Raw genomic sequence first — 21,725 nt, 5'->3', positions numbered from 1 at the left:
TTACTCTGAGTTAAAGAAATTACCTAAAAAAGATAACATACTGCATATTTCTATTTACATAAAATTCTAGTTAATACAAACTAATGCAAAATTATTTATTTTTTCCACTTTTAATATTTGTTGTTTTATGATAATTATCACTTGTTCTATTTCTGCATGAATTTCTTATGTGAAATTGAAGCCAAAATGTTTGTTGTATCAGTGGAGCAAAGGGTTGGCTTTAGAGAGATATGTTCTGTTCCTTACCTTAACTGGAATGTTAATTTCTGTCACTCTCCCTCCCTAGAATTTTGATAGAGGTAAGAGGCATTTGTTCACCATTATGAAAGATGCCGTGGTGCTATCTACATACAGTGACTGGGGCTCTGCGCTAGGGAAATACGGAGGATAGAGTGAGCCATAGTGACTAGATAGGCAGACAGACGTCTGCCACAGATCTCTTTCACAACGACTCCTTTAGAAACAGCTTTACTTAGGAAGATTCATATTAACATGGTTAGATTGGACACAGGCTTCTGTTTTATTTCCCCTTGATTCTGGTGTTTTTCAGCTGCTGAAGGAATGGTGTGCAACCATCTCTGTTCAAATGATGGGTGTTGGGGACCTGGGCCAGACCAGTGCTTGTCATGCCGTCGCTTCAGCAGGGGAAGGACGTGCATAGAGTCTTGTAACCTCTATGACGGGTAAGGCATCTTATGTCATCTTTATCTTATGAGCTTTGAGCTATTGATTGGTTCAGATATTAAAATAATCAAAGAGTGGTAAAATTTCAGAATATGTGTGCTGGCCAAGATGTTTAAGGAGAGTTTGTGTGGCATAAAGAAAAAAACATAAAAAGGAATTGTTTTAAGAAGGAATAATTTTGAGTTAACAGATAGGTCAAAATGCATATTGACATATTGACTATTGTGTGTATATTTTTTAAAGTATATAAATATGGGTAATTCTTAATAGATTATAGAAATTTATACCTCTCCAAATTGAAAAATGTTTCTATTTTCTTTATGAAGGACATTATGATAAGTAATATTTCTTCTCATATGTGTCAACAATTTTTTTTCTCTTGTTTTCCTATTAATTTTCATCTGGAATGACTGCATAACTTTTGATTTTTTTTCCATTTAGATTGTGAGGCTATTTGATTGTGTATTAGGAACAACACACATTTCTATGTTTCAGACAAGCACAAAGCGCTATAGAGAAATTACCTTTGTATTTTCTAGTTGAAAAGGTTTTCTGAAAGTGCTTTGTCACTTTCTAAGGATAACCTAAGCTGTATTTTAAATCAAGTATTTTAAATTCCATCTACAGTACCGCAACAATCAAATTGACAACAATAAAACCTAGTATATACCTCGTTGTGTGGCATTTCATATACTCATAAAATCACTTTAACCTAACATACCATTTCATGCATCACAGTTGTCCTTCATTAGTACTAAAATAAAAATTTTAGTACTGTCCCTGAGTCAAATTTCCTTATATTGCTCGCTGAAAAGGTTTTCAAGGGTTTGTAAAACCGTAGTTTTGAAGTTCTTTCTTCTGTCTTATAAATTGTCCCTATTTTAACAACCGTTTTCATAATCTCAGATAACATTGTATTTTTGCATTTTACATTAGAAGGATAAAAACCAAAGGATCTCAATAATAGTGATATGTCTCTTCTTTGAAAGATGACCAAGACCAATTCCCTCCATGTATTTAGGAAAAAATACTAAAATTAAAAGTTTAAATGTATACCCACGTTAAAAAAGTTATTTAATAGTTTGAGATGGTGATGATGATTGTACAAGTCTGTGGATATATTAAAATAGCATTGGATTGTGCACTTTCAATAGAAGAACTGCATGATATATGAATTATATCTTAATAAAGACAGCATCCAAATAAAGGATTTAATAGTTTTATCAGGAAAATTCGACTTGAAACTTTGTAGAGCATGATCAACTCATAAAGTTGATAATGAATAGCAAATTATTTGCTACTTGCCTCATTGAATTGAATTGTATTAATGCTTGTTCATATTATTATGAAAGAAAGATATTTTCTGTACATAAAATACTTCAGGTAATCATGCTTCTTTGTGTGTATAGCAATCGATGCCTTTAAAATGGAACTAATAGACTTTAATTCTATTAAGATACTGTTACAATAACATGTAAGAATTAAAGATTTTATAATTAAAAAAATAAAAAACTAAAAAAAAAAGTTTATTGAATATGTATGTGCATTTCTAAGGAGGGAATAGATTCTAGAAATCATTTTATCAAATAGTGAGAAGTAGTAGAATTAAATGTTGACCAATGTCAAAATGTAGTTGAAGTACCAAACCAACACTGGAAATCAGGACATCTGATTTTCATCCTGTTTCTTTCCAGAAGCCATTGTATTTTCCTTAAATATTTCAGTTTTGAACTTGTCAGATATATGAAATTGATAATGTGGATGAATAGATTATCTATACTACTCTCTGTCTCATTTTTATGAGACAATGAAAGCTAAGCAAAGGAAAAATACTTGTTCCCTAAATACACAATAAACAGTATTGATTATCTGACTGTTTTGAAAGCTTTTGTGTGTGTTAGTCACTCAGCTGTGTCCAACTTTCGCAATTTCACGGACAGTACCCTGCCAGGCTCCTCTGTCCATGGAATTCTCCAGGCAGGAATACTGGAGTGGATTGCCATTTCTTTCTCCAGGGCATCTTCCTGACACAAGGATCAAACCAAGGTCTACTGCATTGGCAGGCAGATTCTTTACCATCTGAACCACCAGGGAAACCACATTTTCCAGATCATTAAATCAAATGTATTAATGTTTTTTGCCACAGTGATGGAGCCCTAGGAAATAATACACAAGGATTAGTTTAAAATATAATAAATGAAACTATGTTATAAATGTCTGATGTAATTTTTGCCTACACAATGATAGATTTTGCCACCTCCAATCTGTGATACTGGTAAATTTCTTCCAACTTTGCCTGGCAGACATGACAGCCTTTGATGAAAAATGAGGTTAAATCCTAACTTAATCACTTCCTATTTGAAATGTCCATCCTTGGATAAATAACTAATTGTCCTAAATTCGTTTTTTTTAATATGGAAAATGGGACTAGTGTTGATATCATAAAATAGTTGTGATTATCAAAAGAGAAAAAAGTATAATAAAGTCTTGTTAGAATTCCTACCCCTAAAATAGTTATCTTTGTTTCCATTTAGTGTCTATAAATCTGAGCTGATTAAATGGTTAAGTAGAAGAGTCACTTTATACACTGCTGAAAATAAATACAAATATGAAATACAAAATCAGGGAACCTATTTACATATACAAATAGCTTGACTATCATAAAAGAAGAAATTCTAAAAGGAGGATTATTTTTTAGGGGGAAACACTAAGTCAGGTAATCCTAGCTGTTAGCACTCAAATCCATATCATACAAGTCATTATATTTTGGCAATTTGTAACTCCAATATGGACTTCCCTGGTGACTCACTGGTAAAGCATCCACCTGCCAGTGCAGGAGATCTGGGTTCAACCCCTGGGAGGGGAAGATCCTCTGGAGAAGGACGTGGCAATCCATTCCAGTATTGTTGCCTAGGAAATCCATGGACAGAGGAGCCTGGTGGGCTTTGGAGTCTCAAGGAGTCAGACATGACAGGAGTCAGACACGACTTAGTGACTAAATAACAAGAACAACAAACTACAATACACAAGTATTCAAAATGAGCAAGAAAACTAATTGCCATGCAATCTTAAATGTGTTTTGTTAACTGGCAACATGGCTAAATGCTTCTGAAACATGAAGGACAACAGAGAAACAACAGAAAGGGTATCAGTCTTAGCTCTTTGTAGTCATCTTTTACATTTCTCATTGAAACACTTTTTCCTTTTTAAGAGTAAACAGGATATTTAGGAAATAAAGTCTAAAGAAGTTAGGAGATTTAAGACAGAAATATTAATCTTGGTGCTGAGAACACCAACCAGTTCCAAAGCTTTTGCTCTTGATCACAGGATTGGTTAAAGTAGCACACACACAAAACTGTGAGAAATGTATAAGAAGCAAAAACACAAAGTTCAGTAACCAATGCCCATGCTTCATGGAATGTGACTTGTTAGATCAGACTCATGTGAAAGAGGATCTCTGGCAAAGTTATAGCAGAATCCCTGGGAGACAGCGAAGAAAAAATGCAATGATGGAGACAGTGACAACAAAGAAATTGCAAGGAGAATCTGTTTTGAAAACAGAAAGAAAGAGAGCCAGAGGTTCTACAGGTGGAAGTCTAGTCTATAAAAGAAAAAGCCTCTAGATTATCTCTAGGACTCTTTTTATTCCTCAACTCTGTATATGGATAAGGGAGCTCCAGAGAAAAGACGAGGATGGCCTGTGTCTTAAAAACATAAAAATGATTGTCTTCATTTAGTATCCTAATTCTTCCATCACCCAAGAAGCTGTTTTCAGAAGTGGTGCTTTGCTAATGATTGCAGACTTTGTTGTAACAATCATATAATCTCATTTACACATGATGTTTTTGATTCACTTTACAATGGAATTCCATTCCCCACCTCCACCAGCACCACATCATTTTAACCCTTATATTCTGAAGTTTTCCTCTGTTTAATATTTTATATCACTCATGTTGATAAAACATGCAAAATAAAAAAATTATATATTTGACAGTTTAAACTCTAGAAATTTTGTAAAAACTTAATCCATAACAAACTAACACTTCAATTTGAGTGCAAAATCCATGTAAGTAAATATGTACATCCACACATAACTCATGCTATTTATTTTGAAAACCAAACCATTATTTTACCTTGAAGTAGATGTAATCTTAATATAACCAACAGAAAATATAGCCCATCCTGTGGATTTCAGTCATTTGTTAAGGCTTTATTATCACCAAATGAGATGTTTTGCTATGAAAAAAAGAATGGATACTAAGGAAAAATAAATTTGAATTTATTACCTGATTAATGCCCAATTGCCATATTTTCAGTGCTATCAGTTTGGAATGGTCACTCATGATACAAAGGCACAAAATAATAAAGTAACTATAAATATTTAGTCAAATTTTGTTAATGATTCATAGCTGACATTCTAAATTGTTTATAGCCAACGCCTCATCCTCTCATACATTAGTGGAAACAACGTGGTTGTTTGCATATTATACAGTGTTGTGAGCTGTGCTAAGTCGCTTAAGTCATGTCCAACTTGTACGACCCAATGGACTGTAGCTCACCGGGCTCCTCTGTTCATAGAATTCTCCAGGCAAGAATACTAGAGTGGGTTGTCATTTCCTTCTTCAGGAATCTTTCTGGCAAAGGCACTGAACCTGCATCTCCCATCTTCTGCATTGGCAGACGGGTTCTTTACCATAAGCACCACCTGGGAAGTCATACATAATGGATATGCAATTACTGAAATGAAAATTCTAGAGTAGATATTGATTAGAAAACTTATATATTGGTGACATTTAATATTCTAATAGCCACAAAATGCAAGGTTTGGGGAAGGGATGACCGTCATCCTAGATTTTAATTAAAAAGTTCCAGGATGTTATCCTTAAACTATTTTTTATTAATTTTATATCATATAGAATTACTTCAGAAAGAGTCTAAACTGAAAAGAATGTTGTGATATTAGATCAATAATCTAAGAAAATAAAATCTACCATGAAAAGATATTTTCTGTAATTCTCCAAGGCAGATATTTTGAAAGAAGAAAAGAAATCAAAGCATTTTTTGAAGTTTCACTAAAAATAAATTGAAGAGTCTTGGGATTTGAAGGACAAGGATAGGGAACATTCATGTAACTTAGCAACAAGAAAAATACAATAGTTCTTTCAAAGTTTAAAAAATAAGGCTTCAGCCAAGAGTAAAATTTTATATAGAGACAAATAGGCACAGCCTTACTTAAAATAGCAGAAATGGTTCTGCTGTGTCATCAAAAGAGTAATACTTTCTTTTTTCTTTTCCTTTTTTCTTTCTTCTTCTTTTTTTTTTCTTTTTTTTTTTTTTTCTGAGATTGCTGGAGTATCTCTCACAAGAGAGAAGTTTCCTGAATGAGTCTGTCGTTGAACCCAATGGAGGGCAAGAGGAGCCATCTGGCTGCAGTTTATCTTTTCTCCTAATGGAGAACTTACTCGTTAATGTACAGGGAAATGATTCTGATGCTCCTGGCACATAGAGAAACAAACTCTAGAATTTACTCTGCCAATAGGACTCTTAGCAGATGTTACTTCATTTGTTAAGTTGACAGCTTGTTTGCTTACACTGCCTCATGCTGCTGGTGTTTTCACAGTGAATTTCGGGAGTTTGAGAATGGCTCCATCTGTGTCGAGTGTGACCCCCAGTGTGAGAAGATGGAAGATGGCATCCTCACGTGCCATGGACCGGTAAGCCTGAAGACATCTGCGGTTGTGTTGGCTTATTTGGTTTCATGTATGAATATCTGTTGAGTCATTGCTGTGGCGTTTATCCACCCATTAAATAGGTATTTTTAGAATGCTACGGGGAATCACATTCAATAATTTCCCCTCAGGAGGTTTACAGCTTAAAAGACTTAAAACTTCAGTTTCTTAAATATTTATTTCCAACATAATTATTAAAAAAATATATATATGGTGTTGTCCTTAAAGATTGCATCGTGGTGAAAAGAGAGATACACAAATGACTAAGTGGAAGCAAAATAATTGATAAAACATAAATATGTATGAACTGTTATAGGAACACATATGAGGGAGAAACTAAACCTTTGAGTTGAAAACTGGGGCACCAAAGAAAGCCAAAGAAAAGGTGTGTTTGAGCTATGCTTTTAAGAAGGATCTAGACTGAGGAATCATGTAAAGATTTGTAAATATGAAAGTTCATGTTTTATTTGAGGTAAACTGTAACATATTCATATCTATGTTTAGTCCTTTAACTTTGATAGCATTAGGAGGAAAAATTGAAAAAAGGGGGAAGGCAAGCTTTTGTAAATTAAAATCTAAAACTATGTAATAAAATACTGTGGCAGAGAGAAAAATTGAACCATGTTGATCAAAGGAGGGGCTATAGGATTAGGAAAGTCCTCATGAACATGCTGACATTTGTGTAGTTTGAAGTTAGTTTTATGGAGAAAAGTGATAATTATTTTTTAGACCTTCCTTTGGTTCCCATCATTCTTAAAATGAGACTTTTCCTTAATGAGGTCACTCTGAGTTTGTCATTCCAAAGTGTCATATTCATCCTTCTTTAGACAAATTTTCAGTTTATTTGTCTGTTGAATCATCTATCAGTAGAAAATTTGAGGACCAACATTTGAGTGTTGCCAAGAGGTCCATGCTGCTCTGTAAGAATTCATTTGAAATTTAAATAGCATTAATTTTTTTCTACCAGAGTGCTTATTCAGCACTTAACTAGCTTAGAAAAAAAATTATCATTGAACCCTCCAGACTTCCATTAGGCCCCAGTGAGCTGTTGTAGAACTTCATCTAAAGAAGGATGTGGGATACTTGGACAGTCCAAAGGACTAACATGAGGATGATTAAGTTTGGAAAAACAAACCTCTGAGAAAAAGAAGTGATGTGATTTGGCCCAAAGAACCAAAGTCTAAAAGACAATTTAGTATGTAATGATCTCCAAGTAAGTATGCTAAGGGCATGTGTGGCTATTTTCTTTTTCTGCTAAGGGTAGTTAGTAATGGAAAATACAATTAATCTGCAGCATGAGAAATGTGGTTTCTGTAAAGAATGTTCGGAAACAGGAAAGTAAAATTCCATTCTGGGTTGTTAAAGTAAGTTGACTTGTCTCTGTAAAATTTGTCTAAAAACTATCATATCTAGGAACCATATGTCTGAGAATGAAAAAAAAAAAAGGATCTTTCAGAGAAAGAGAGTTTGAAATCATACAGTAACAATAACCAAGAATTTGTCCATCTTCTCTGAACAAGGCAAACTGCAAAATCAGTCCTGTTCCTGTTCCACTCCTTATGCTGCCTCCTGTGGTATACAAGTATGCTAGGAAATAACTAGCTTATTGATGTCTTTGTTTTTACAGTCTGTTCCTCAAAGGAATTGAGATAGTTCTTAAAAATACACATTAAAAAGCCTTGAAAGTGAATATTCTTGCAATTTTCAAAATTATTTGATAATCAAGAAAGAATGAAAAAACAGATTTTTAATGAACATATTTTGATTCTGTAAGGATGGCATTGGTGGGTCAAATGCTTAAAATCACTATTCATTGCTAAAATTGTGAATGAATACTTCTAGAGATTAGAGAAGGCAAAAAGTCAAAAGTACAAAAAGCTCAGTAAAGTTGAATCACTCAGCTATAAAAGATCAGAGCATGAAATCAAGAACACTGGCTTGATCACTTGATCAGTAAGCCTTGAAATGCTAAACAAGAGCATAGTGTTTTTTCAGTTATTCTATCTGAAAAAACTGCCAGAATTGAGCTTAAGCAACATTATGTAAAGTGTATGCCTGTTTCTGGGTCTACATGTTGTTTATCAAAACTAGAGACAGTGGTGGTTTATGTGTCATGTAACTGGTATATATCACTTAGGATGTCCAAGAGGTTCAGGAAACTTCTTCATGAGACTGACATTATGATGTCACAGAAGAAGTCATAAAGCTAATTGGAATTCCCGCACCTGGCCTTGTGATGTATTCTGTTGAAACCTCATTTTCTTGATCTGTCAGTGTTTCCCTGATGATAATAATAGATAAATATTTATATTTGTCAAACACTATTACACCTGAAACATACTATCATGTGCTCCATTTAAAATATAAAGAAATTGAATCCATTGTAATGCTAGAAAGTTATTGCCAAACTCAGCAAGTTAGTAAGATGTGGAGCTGGAATTCAACTATAGAAATTTTGACACCAAATTCCACACCCTTTTCATTTCACTTTTTTTTTTTCTCTAGACAACAATGTCTATAATGTAGTAAGAATAACGCTATCTGGGAATATACATCACCAATGGATGTCAAATGGATGGTATTATCTTATTTAAATGTGACATGTTCAGGGTAATCTTGAGAGGGATAGATCTGAAATAAAAGCAAGCCTCTGGTTTTGTATCCTTGTCTGTCTGCCCTTGGTTTTATTTATTTTATTCTTTATTCTATTTCTTCCTCTTTTTTAAAACAATTTTATCTTTTCTGACACACTTTCACTATTCCTATATAGTCCTATCAAGAAAGATAAGACAGGGAATGCAAGAAGAAAAAGGACATCAGATAAAGTCAAAGGAGACCAAAATACAAGCCAGAGAGGCAGCAAGAGAGGAGAAAGCCTAGGAGATGGGACCCGACCAAAAACTAAAGTAGCTATTAAAGTCAGGTTAATAAAGCTTATGTTGCCATAATAAGTAACCACCATATTGCAGTAGACTACTGAAAAATATTTAAATATATTTCATGGAAAGTGCTCTGAAAGTCTGGGAAGCTTTCTCGGACCCTCCCCCTCATCCCCACTCTGTGATGGTCTGGCATTCCAAGAAGTTTTGAATTTATGGCACCTCTGGTGGCTCAGACTGTAAGGAATCTGTCTGCAATGCAGGAGACTTGAGTTCAGTCCCTCAGGAATGTTCCCTCAGGGTCAGGAACATTCCCTGAAGAAGGAAATGGCTACTCACTACAGTATGACACCACTCATGGCAGAAAGCAAAGAAGAACTGGAGAGCCTCTTGATGAAAGAGGAGAGTGAAGAAGTTGGCTTAAAACTCAGCATGCAGAAAACTAAGATCATGGCATCCAGTCCCATCATTTTATGGCAAATAGGTGGGCAAACAATGGAAACAGTGACAGACTTTATTTTGGGGGGCTCCAAAATCACTGCACATGGTGACTGCAGCCAGGACATTAAAAGACGCTTGCTCCTTGGAAAAAAAGCTATGACCAACCTAGACAGCACATTAAAAAATAGAGACATTTCTTTACCAGCAAAGGTCCATCTAGTCAAAGCTATGGTTTTTCCAGTAGTCATGTATGAATGTGAGAATTGGACTATAAAAAAAGCTGAGTGCTGAAGAATTGATGCTTCTGAACTGTGGTGTTGAAGAAGACTCTAGAGAGTTCATTGGACTGCAAGGAGATCCATCCAGTCAATCCTAAAGATCAGTCCTGGGTGTTCACTGGAAGGACTGATGCTGAAGCTGAAATTCCAATACTTTGGCTACCTGATGCGAAGAAGCGACTCATCTGAGAAGACTCTGATACTGGGAAGGATTGAGGGCAGGAAGAGAAGGGGACGACAGAAAATGAGATGGTTGAATGGTATCACTGACATGATGGACATGAGTTTGAGTAGGCTTCAGGAGTTGGTGATGGACAGGGAGGCCTGTTGTGCTGCTGTCCATGGAGCCGCAAAGAGTCAAACATGACTGAGCAACTGAACTGAATGGACTCACTCCAGTATTCTTGCCTGGAGAATGCCATGGGCAGAGGAGCTTGGTGGGCTACAGTCCTGGGGTATCGGAGTCAGACACACTGAATGAATGACCACACTTTCACTCTTCACATGTACATAAGATCCCCACATCGTGGCAGCAGGGAAAGAGAGGCCGGAGAGTTTAGCATCAGCAGTTTCTTAAATTGCTTCCGCTTAATTTCATTATCCATAGTAAGACACACCTCCCATCTAGTGGGAGGGAATTTCTATATTCTGTGAAGCTGAAAGTTCAGAGAATTAGATACTGGTGAATCATGGCTTTGTCTTTTACAGTAACTACCAAAGAAAAATGTCAATTGTCACTGAGAAAAAAATGAAATGTTTCTGTCGGGATTTAGCCTATCCTTTAGTTTTCTGTCTAGATTACTGAGTTCAAGGATAGCTTAAAATCAGAGATAAGGAAGAATATTGCCTTCACCTTTGTTTGCTATTATTGCATTTATTAGTTCATTCCCTGGGCCTAGAATCTTAAAAGTTTTGGGAAAATAATGATAGAAGAGTTTGCATTAGACACACATGTATTTCTTTAAATCTTTTAATTAAGGAAATGAGATGAAGAATCAGTACATTTCATTCCTCTTGAGATTTGTCAGACTATCTTTTTGTTGTGGCAGCTCTGGACATTTGATTTCATATCATGGTAATATAGTCAAATAGTTAAGAGATGCTCTAAATATAAGGAAGTTAAAAAATATATCCTATTAAAGTATGCCTAAAGATTAAATGTGAATTTAATTTTAACTTTGTAAAACTTTTACATCTGTTGATTTTACCTAGACATTTTTTTACATTAGAAGAATTTTATAGAAAAATAATTCCTAATTCTATGACTGCCTAATTTACTCCTAGTAAATTTTATTCTTGTGTTCTGAAGACGACATCAGCTTGTCTCTTGTCTTGTACAAAGTATGCCACTGAGCTTACTTGCACAGTAAATGATTTTGTATAATAGACAGCATTACGTGCCTAAGTACCCATGAGCAGGTGTTAAAATTGGAAGCATGTTAAGTATTCTTTTTTGGTAGGAAATAAGTTGCCAGTAGCAAACTCTTCAGGTTGAACAGCAATTCTATTTCATAGGAAAAAATATATATGTATATAAATATTGAATATATGTATATACATGTGTACATGCTTATATACATATAAAATACATATAGGAAATTAAGAAAAATGGACATAAATATATCTATATCTGCTTATCTAGTTAGATATTAGTTAGACAGATTGATAGATTCTCACTTCAAAATAGTCAAAAAGGTAATTGATTGAATCTCACCAGTGTAAGATTTCCATCAATTTCTTTCAGATTACCCCTTTTTTCTTTGCACTGCTATTCTTCATAAGCTGCCTTTATCTTTAAATTTTAAAATATTATATATTTTTTTAATTTTATTTTTGTATATGTTTTAAGCATTTTATTTTGTATTGGTATATAGCCTATTAATAAACGATGTTGTGACAGTTTCAGGTGGCAGCAAAGGGATTCAGTCAAACATATACATGTATCCATTATCCTCCAACACCTCTCCCATCCAGGCTGCCACATAACATTGAACAGAGTTCCATGTGCTATACAGTAGGTCCTTGTTAGTTATCCGTTTAACATAAAGCAATGCATACATGTCCATCCCAAACTCCCTAACTATCCCTTCCTCCCACCCTTCACCTGGGAAACATATTCAGTTCAGTTCAGTCTATTAGTCGTATCTAACTCTTTGCGACCCCATGAATCGCAGCACGCCAGGCCTCCCTGTTCACCACCATCTCCCAGAGTTCACTCAGATTCACATCCATCGAGTCAGTGATGCCATTCAGCCATCTCATCCTCCGTCGTCCCCTTCTCCTCCTGCCCACAATCCCTGCCAGCATCAGAGTCTTTTCCAATGAGTCAACTCTTCGCATGAGGTGCCCAAAGTACTGGAGTTTCAGCTTTAGCATCCTTCTTTCCAAAGAAATCCCAGGGTTGATCTCCTTCAGAATGGACTGGTTGGATCTCCTTGCAGTCCAAGGGACTCTCAAGAGTCTTCTCCAACACCACAGTTCAAAAGCATCAATTCTTTGGCACTCAGCCTTCTTCACAGTCCAACTCTCACATCCATACATGACTACAGGAAAAACCATAGGCTTGACTAGGTGGACCTTAATCGGCAAAGTAATGTCTCTGCTTTTGAATATACTATCTAGGTTGGTCATAACTTTTCTTCCAAGGAGTAAGCGTCTTTTAATTTCATGGCTGCAGTCTCCATCTGCAGTGGTTTTCGAGCCCCCCCAAAATAAAGTCTGACACTGTTTCCACTGTTTCCCCATCTATTTCCCAGGAAGTGATGGGACCAGATGCCATGATCTTCATTTCTGAATCTTGAGCTTTAAGCCAAGTTTTCCACTCTCCTGTTTCACTTTCATCAAGAGGCTTTTTAGCTCCTCTTCACTTTCTGCCATAAGGATGGTGTCATCGGCATATCTGAGGTTATTGATATTTCTCCCACCAATCTTGATTCCAGCTTGTGTTTCTTCCAGTCCAGCATTTCTCATGATGTACTCTGCATAGAAGTTAAATAAGCAGGGTGACAATATACAGCCTTGACGTACTCCTTTTCCTATTTGGAACCCATCTGTTGTTCCATGTACAGTTCTAACTGTTGCTTGCTGACCTGCATACAGATTTCTCAAGAGGCAGGTTAGGTAGTCTGGTATTCCCATCTCTTTCAGAATTTTCCACAGTTTATTGTGATCTACACAGTCAAAGGCTTTGGCATAGTCAATAAAGCAGAAATAAATGTTTTTCTGGAACTCTCTTGCTTTTTCCATGATCCAGTGGATGTTGGCAATTTGATCTCTGGTTCCTCTGCCTTTTCTAAAACCAGCTTGAACATCAGGGAGTTCACCGTTCATGTATTGCTGAAGCCTGGCTTGGAGAATTTTGAGCATTACTTTACTAGCATGTGAGATGAGTGCAATTGTGCAGTAGTTTGAGCATTCTTTGGCATTGCCTTTCTTTGGGATTGGAATGAAAACTGACCTTTTCCAGTCCTGTGGCCACTGCTAAGTTTTCCAAATTTGCTGGCATATTAAGTGCAGCACTTTCATAGCATCTTCTTTCAGGATTTGAAACAGCTCAACTGGAATTCCATCACCTCCACTAGCTTTGTTCATAGTGATGCTTTCTAAGGCCCACTTGACTTCACATTCCAGGATGTCCGGCTCTAGATTAGTGATCACATCATCATGATTATCTGGGTCGTGAAGATCTTTTTTGTACAGTTCTTCTGTGTATTCTTGCCACCTCTTCTTAATATCTTCTGCTTCTGTTCGGTCCATACCATTTTTGTCCTATTACTCAGCCATAAAAAAGAATCAAAGAATGTCATTTGCAGCAACACAGATGGACCTAGAGTGTCATACTGAGTGATGTAAGTCAGACAGAGAAGGAGAAATATTGTATGACATCACGTACACGTGGAGTCTAAAAAGAAATGATATAAATGAATTTACAAAACAGAAACAGACTCACAGACTTCAAGAACAGGATTAAAGTATTATGTTTCTTGATTTCCTGATGCCTTATATCACCACTTGTAATGTCTGGCTAGATGTAATACACTCCCATGAATAGACTGATCCCCAACTCCCTGCCTAATAAATAGACCTGTATTATGTCTCCTTGGTCTTGTCTGTCACATTCACATCTTTATAACTGTAAACCTAATAATATTAAACATCCTTCTCTATACTAAGTGTATCTTATTTATCTAAATTATGTTCTATGTGAACTGTCATAAATGTTGAGCCCTATGGTTATAAACAAACTTGTGAGGACAGGAGTTGAGATAAGAAGTTCCAAGGAACAAAAAGAAGAGGAATCCTGAGAAAATACAGTATTAAAAAGGAGACTAAAACAAATTTTGAATAGATAATATCATTTTTACTTATACAATTATTCAAAACAGTCAAACGTGTAAATATTTGAGCATATTTTAAGACAATAGCATTTTTCACCACGATGTTCTCAATTTGATTTGAGAAAGCACTACTTATCATTTCTTGCATGCTTACTATCCCCAGCACCAAATCCACATCAGTTCCTTTGGAAAAATTTTTAGGTGTTTAATAGGAATTTAATATTTTTACTTTTATTATAACACTTAAATATATTTTCCTGTTATTGCTTATTATAATTGTATGTATTAGATATTATAAATTGTAAATTTATAAATATATAAAGTGACAGGATAATATAGATTATGGTCATAGTTATATCATCTCTTTTTAGTTTCTCCATATAATATTCTTTTGTATCCAGTTTATTATTATGGAGTTTTTGACATTTGCTCATTAGATTGTGCTTTTATTATCCTCAATATTATACTGTGATTTTCTAAAATCTCTTTTCATAGAGATGATATGATTTTAGCATTATAGGTTGATTTGAGATGGAGAGTAATTTAGAAATTAAATTTGATTTACCTAAAGTGCCTAATTCCTGATAATTCAACCACAAAAAATTTTAAATTCATCGTTCAGATACTCATGGTACTACCAAAGGAAAGTTTACATCTCACTTGTATATGAAATTCAGTGTTGAGCCTAATGCCTATCATTTCCTCATCTTCATTAACTCATGATCATATTGACATATTCCTAGTGACTGTGATTAAATATTTCTAGGAAAAATGTGTTGTTACCAAATACTGTTGCAGTATAATCTCACTGGGAATAAATGACAGAAAGAAAATATTGATGTCCTTCTAGAAAAATCACTGGACAATTTTGCTGATTGAAAATCTATACTAACAGCATCCCCTTTTGTACTTCTGAAAATGCTCTTCCTAGAGGACATTTGGCCATCCACTGAGGTCTCAGTAGCTAAACTAGATGAATACATTCCAGAGGAAAAGGCACCCATTTTTCTTTCTTCATTATTTTTTCTCACACTTTTTAGGGACCTGACAACTGTACAAAGTGCTCCCATTTCAAGGATGGCCCGAACTGTGTGGAAAAATGTCCAGATGGCTTACAAGGGGCAAACAGTTTCATTTTCAAGTATGCTGATCAAGACCGAGAGTGCCACCCATGCCATCCAAACTGCACCCAAGGGTAAGCAACTTTACTGGCCAAAAACTCAATCAAGTGCATGTTGCTAATCAAAAGGTGCACACATACATGTTTATCCCTGAGGCAATCTAGTAAATATATGATACTCTCATGGAAAATTCTATTCATCTTTATATATGTTGATTTTAAGAGAAATCATTTCTGCAAGAATGCTTTATGGAATTGAATCTATACCCACTAAAATGTTTCTGTTTAACTTTTTTTAATGACTTCTATCAACACCTTCATGAAGTTGGTATCACATATACATTGTGTGCGGTATAGAAATTCTTCCAAATTTTGCTGGAAATTAAAGGTATCTGAAAAAACAAGCAATTATACTTTTGAGATTCCGCTTGATAAAAGTCTTTAACAGAGACTTTATGTTTCTTTGTTGTTACAATCAGCTTATGTGAGGATCTCTCTTTGATAAATGCTGCCTTGTATTACTCCTTCAACAAAATATAAGCAAAAGCAGTGATGATAAAAAAAAAAGGAATTTAGTGATATGCATATTAATAAAAATGGAAGTACATTTTGTGAAAGTAATTCTATCATAGGTTAGCATATTACCTAATGTAACCGATGTAGGACAATTCAAAGATGGGTACACATTTTTTTTAACTTTTCAAAAGGATGCATTGTAAAATGAATAATAATTAGAATACCTTTGATATTGATAACAGTTGAATAACAAAGACATTACATAAAGAAGAAAAGCACTGAACTATAAAAGGAATAGTGTCACTGCGTCCAATGAATCTCAACAACTATTTCTTTAAAAGACAGCAAACCTATTTTAATAAGGACTTTTCTTTTTCTTTTTTTCCTCTAGAAGGTGAATAAATTTAGAATTGAGAGCAGGTTCACATGCGCTATCTTCCTTCTATCCAAAACTCCTCTTCACCATTGTGAGTGCCCACACACATGTGCACATACACGTACAAGCACATGCACACTTGTTGTGGAGAATCATCTTGGGTACTTTAGATTCGGCAGGAAAGTATGAGACTCCGTAAAGAGATTTTCTGCCAGATTAAGGGCTGGCTGATAGGGAATATTGAAGAAGTAAAGCAAACCACATCATTTTCTGCCAAGAAGACATCAATTTGCAGATGCTGCTGCAATTCCCTGCAGGTCAAGAAATCAGCTTAAGTCACTCTGTGAAGTGGCAGATTCTCAAAAGGTAAAGTAATATTCTGCCATTCAAATTCAAATTCAGCTTGGAAGAGCTAATGCCACCTCACTGATTTACACATAAACACATAGTTTGAGGATACTGAAATAGTCACATAAACACTTTGCTTCAAGGAAACTAGAAAAATAAGCTGCTCCCCTGGAGAGTTTTTGGCACTCTCAGGTTAAGGGTATTTCATGAAGAAACTGGTACTGTTGAAGCAGGAGAATCAGCAACAGAGAGGGAAAAGTTTGCCTGCTAAAGTAATCATCCACAAGAGGGTTTTATTGTTTTGCAGCTAAAATTAAACCAGTAAATTATTCAATATAATGTTGATGTCAACAGCTGTTGCCATTCAAAATGAGACCTTTTGCTGTTTTTGCAAATCTAATTACAACAAAGCCATTAGGGAAATGAAAGTGAGATCTCAGAGCCATACAGAGTCTGGATGTCTGGCTGGTATGTCTTTCTCCTAGTCCTTTTAAATCATGATTACACAATAAAGGAAAAGATATATAGTGGTGGGAAAGTAGGAGGGACAACGAAGAGATCAGTTTACCACTGTTACAAACATTGGATGTCAACCAAAAGGGAGGATGAAGGAGGAATAGGAAAGAAATCTGACCAGATCATCTGAGAACTCTAGTAAAAAAGATGGCTTTAAATTCACTCCTGCAGAATGATGGGGAGATGGAATTTGAATAGTGTATTCCCTGATATCTTCTAAAGTAAATGAATTCTATCACTGACTTAGTCCTGACAGATTCTTGTCTTTGTTTACATTTAGCTTCCTGCCATTCTTTTTCTAATACCCTCTGAATTGTCTGGGTTCATTCATTTGCATGAAAGTTCTATGGTCTCAGCCCCAGAATGGTCTAGGAATTTGGAATTTTTAAGTGCCCAAATCTTCCTCTGTTCACTACTGTGGTGCTCTGTACTTTGAGATCCTTTTAAAGAAGCAAAAAGGTGCACTGTGCACTCAATCCCATTTTTTCAAATTGATCATGTAGAGATAGAAGCTTTTCTTAGAAAGATCACAGGGACAGTAGTGATGATGGGATGAGTGACTATTTTTATTCTAAACACACCTAATAACTAAGCCATCAGTAAGTGTGAACTTAACCAGGACAACTCTACTTTGGAAAAGAGCTTTTCTTTTATTAATATATGCCAAAATTACGTCAGCTAGAAAATGCAGGAACCAAGTTAATGGAAATAGTCTTTCAAATCACACTTTTCAGAAGGAAAGTTCTTATTCTGAATATTGTTTAATGATTGCCTGAAAATAAAATTATCTATGTAATACTTTAAAAGCACTTTTAGTACTCTAAAGGTATAATACATTAAGTGTATTGGCTCTAATAAGTTCTTTAGATATTTAAAAAAATTGTGATCCATTTAGTTAGTATCAGGGGAGTCTCACTAATATTCCTAGAGAAAAAGGTAATAACATTGTCTCTTCTTGCCTTGACTAGAGGACTTTTATTTTAGCAACTTTTCCCATTTCATTCATTCTGCAACTTTGCTATACTGAACACCTACTGTGTATCAGATCCAGTTATAGTTAAGTTCAGAAATAAATAAGACACAGCTCCTGACCACTAGGAAGTCACAGTCCAGTGAATTTTTATTCTTGCAATTTGTATCTCTCCTCCATTAGTGATCCCTCTCTATATTTTGAAGCGACTAATAGGAATTTAAAACATAGAAATGATATTCATATGTAAAATTAGCAAGATAGAAATTTTAAAAGAGGACTTGTAACCTAAATTTAGTATTCAGGTGAGTGGTTATAGGGCAAAGATGATGGTTTCTTTACTATCACTTACCTTCATGACAAATGTCAATTTAATTTTATTTTGAGACATGAACTAGGATATTTATTTTTATAGGGCATCTTTTAAAAATTTCATTCAAGGTTTTTATTAATATTAGATTCATGGTTTCATATATAATTTTCTATATGCATTAATATTTTTCTTATTCTTTTTATATTTTAAATGTATATAGTGAAAGAATTTTCATTAATGGAGAAAACAAGTAGAGTTGCTTGTAGGATTATTGTCAATACTTTTGTAATAAAATTTTAAAATATCCTTTTATTTTAATTTTAAAGTTTAGAAAAGATTTTGTCAAAATATCTCAACTATGTTACTTCTATGGGTACATCAAGGTGTTTATAAATCAGTAAGTACAAGCATATGTCAAACACAGTTCAATATTTCAAATTCTAGTGTTTTTAATAATATATTATAGTTTCACTTTCTGAATGTTCTGAAAAGTATCTACTTTAGGATACTAATTATGTAGAGAATGGTATTATTCCACATTCTTATTCAGTCTCTTATTTGGATTTTTGACTTCAAAAGTTTGATGTTTCCATTATTTTCATTTTCCTGAATCAATATGAATTGCTTATGCAAACTTGTTGCTTATATAGATTTGACATAGAATATATTTATTAAATACACAGTGACTTGTATTGAGTTTAAAAATATGGCCACTTCAGTCATACTCTTATCCTCTTCCATTTTTCTTTTATCCTCAACTTATATATACTCCTTGAAATTTCAAATATCCTACAAAATTTCCTAGATGAACTTTCTTGACCTCACATCCTGCCCCCTCAAGAGCTCCTCCCTTTTCCTTTGCTTCTATTCTCATATTTCCAATTTGCTTCTCAAGTCATGACCACCTAAATTCTAGTGACCCTGCCAATGTCAACTAACATACTCTTAGCAGTTCTCTTTCTAGACCTATCTTGCACTGACAATGATGATCATCCAATTCCTGAAGTGTTTTCATGACTTGGACCACCACGACACTGTAGTTAATTAATTTTACTCAATCATATTTTCCTGTTTCTGGCATATGAGCTCATCTGATGTCATTTACTAATTATTGGAGTTCTTTGGGTTTCAGTCTCACTCTCTGTTCTCCTCACTTTAAAGATCCTTCTCCAGCCATCACATCCATTTACATGATTTTAACCTTCTTCTGTATGCTGTTTCAAAGCTGGATCATTGTACTTGTGCCTCCAGCTTCCCCTTCTCCTCCTAAACTGCCCCCCACTGCTCATCTCTCCAGCTGCTGAGGAACATTTCTACCTGGATGTAGGACAACCACACTAAACTCTAGGTAACCATGAACTGAAATTATCACCCCCTCCTCCATGAAAACACACACACAAAAGAAGATGTTGCCTTCTGTCCGGCATTCTCCCACTGATGGTAACACTATTTTCCGAGTTTGAAATATGAGTCATCTTTAACTCCTGGCCTCTTTCTACTTCCATCATCAAACCAGCCATCAACTACTTTTTTTAACCCCCTATACCTTTCTTAAATATGTCCCTTTGTCTCTTATCCTAGTTACCATTCTCCACATTTAAGAATCCTCACCTCTCTTACCTAGACTAAAACAGCCTCAGGGCCCAAGAAATCTATCTGAGGGCTCCTAGCTGACTAGTCTTTACAGGGCAAAGAGATCAATGTTATAACACATATCCAGCAAGTTCACAACTTCCTTAAAACCCTGCAGTGGTTTCCCACTAAGTTTATTTTTAAGCAGATGGTATTCAAGTTCTGGTTTCTATTAAATATGTAGCTTCTTTTTTTCCTTCTCCCTGTTGAAGAGACATATTTTGTTCTCTAACTGTTCAGAATTATTTGTATCTGTGCATACACATCCTACCTTTCCTCATATCTATGTATTTGCTGCTGCTCTTTCTTACACCTTAGAAGTTATTGCCACTCCAATTCAGGGCTCAGGACCCTGAACTTCAGCATCTTAATTTCTCCATGAAGGTTACCATGATCTTCTGAAGCTGCCTGTCCCTCCTCCACATCTCCTAAGCCACTATTTTATGTCCCTTATTACATTTATCATTTTATACAATACACATATGTTTATGCATCTGTCTCTTTCATTAAATTGTAAGATCATTAAGAATAGGAAAAATGTCCAATTCATCTTTTTCTCCCCCCAGCTCCTGGAATAGTAGGAACACTTAGAAGACATGTGACAAAGGGTTTTGTTTTGTTTCATTCGTTTAAATGAATGAAAATAGTTCATTTCTCATACTTTCCCCTCTAGTTAAATGTTACTTTCACATATTTTTATCTTTCAAAGATGATTAGAAAGACACAGTTTGCAAACTAACCATAGCTTTCAAATTATCACTTGGTAATAAGACGTAGATGATTGATTTTACAAAAATGGCAATATTGTATTAAAAAAAAAACATTTTGAAGGAGATATAATAGGAAACTAGAAAAAAGGACTCCCTTAGAATAAAAGAAAGCCATCTAATACAATTTGGAATCTTTTATAGCATTTAAATTTTTATTTTTAGAAATGGTTCTCATTATGGATTATGGAATGAATCCAATGCTCTGCTATGTGCTCTGTATTTTAATTTTAATTTGTTTTTTTAAAAGATTTTTTTCAGTGTATATTTTATTTGCTTTTGTTGAAACACATTTTTCTTGTATTTCTGTACATTAAAATTTTTCTGGGCCACTCAAAGCCAATTTTCAAAAGAAAAATAATTTTTTACCTGGTAAGAATATGATAGCTGATAATGATTAAGTAGGAAAATAGCGACTTAATTATTGTCATACAGAGTTATATTTGTTTACCACTGTTCTATAATTTTCTATAGATATAATGGATAGTCTGGCTTTCTACATGGGAACTTTATCAATTCATTATATAATGATCTTAATTTCAGCTTCTTTTTCAGTTTTAGAAGTGAGGATTTGGAAAAAAAAATATTGCTAGCAGAATTAGTTCAATAAATCATAGCTGTACAAGAAACCTTGACAATGTGCTAGAGCTGTATGTCTATAATGAGAGAAAAGGGAAAGAAATACAATTCAAATGCATTGGAAGATGGAAGGAATAACATTTCTATGATATTTCAAAATCAGAATTCTGTGTACTTACATAATTTGACTTAAATATTAACCTCAGTGGATTCTGTAGTTACCTGAGTCTCAATTTATTC

The 21,725-nt window shown here is 34.7% G+C and overlaps 1 protein-coding gene across 1 annotated transcript in view; it reads left to right on the top strand.

Moving 5' to 3' along the window:
• Positions 1-21,725, top strand: part of ERBB4 (erb-b2 receptor tyrosine kinase 4) — a 770,675-nt gene that overhangs the window by 468,250 nt on the left and 280,700 nt on the right. Inside the window, exons 15-17 of the mRNA XM_052653380.1 lie at positions 551-683; positions 6,305-6,398; positions 15,389-15,543. Of these exons, the coding sequence (XP_052509340.1) occupies positions 551-683; positions 6,305-6,398; positions 15,389-15,543 (382 nt within the window). The remainder of the gene's footprint in view (positions 1-550; positions 684-6,304; positions 6,399-15,388; positions 15,544-21,725) is intronic.

The sequence above is a fragment of the Budorcas taxicolor genome, chromosome 2, assembly GCF_023091745.1.
Source record: "Budorcas taxicolor isolate Tak-1 chromosome 2, Takin1.1, whole genome shotgun sequence".
Lineage (NCBI taxonomy): Eukaryota > Metazoa > Chordata > Mammalia > Artiodactyla > Bovidae > Budorcas > Budorcas taxicolor.
The sequence above is the reverse complement of the archived record's forward strand: the minus strand, read 5'-3'. Positions and strand labels throughout refer to the sequence as shown.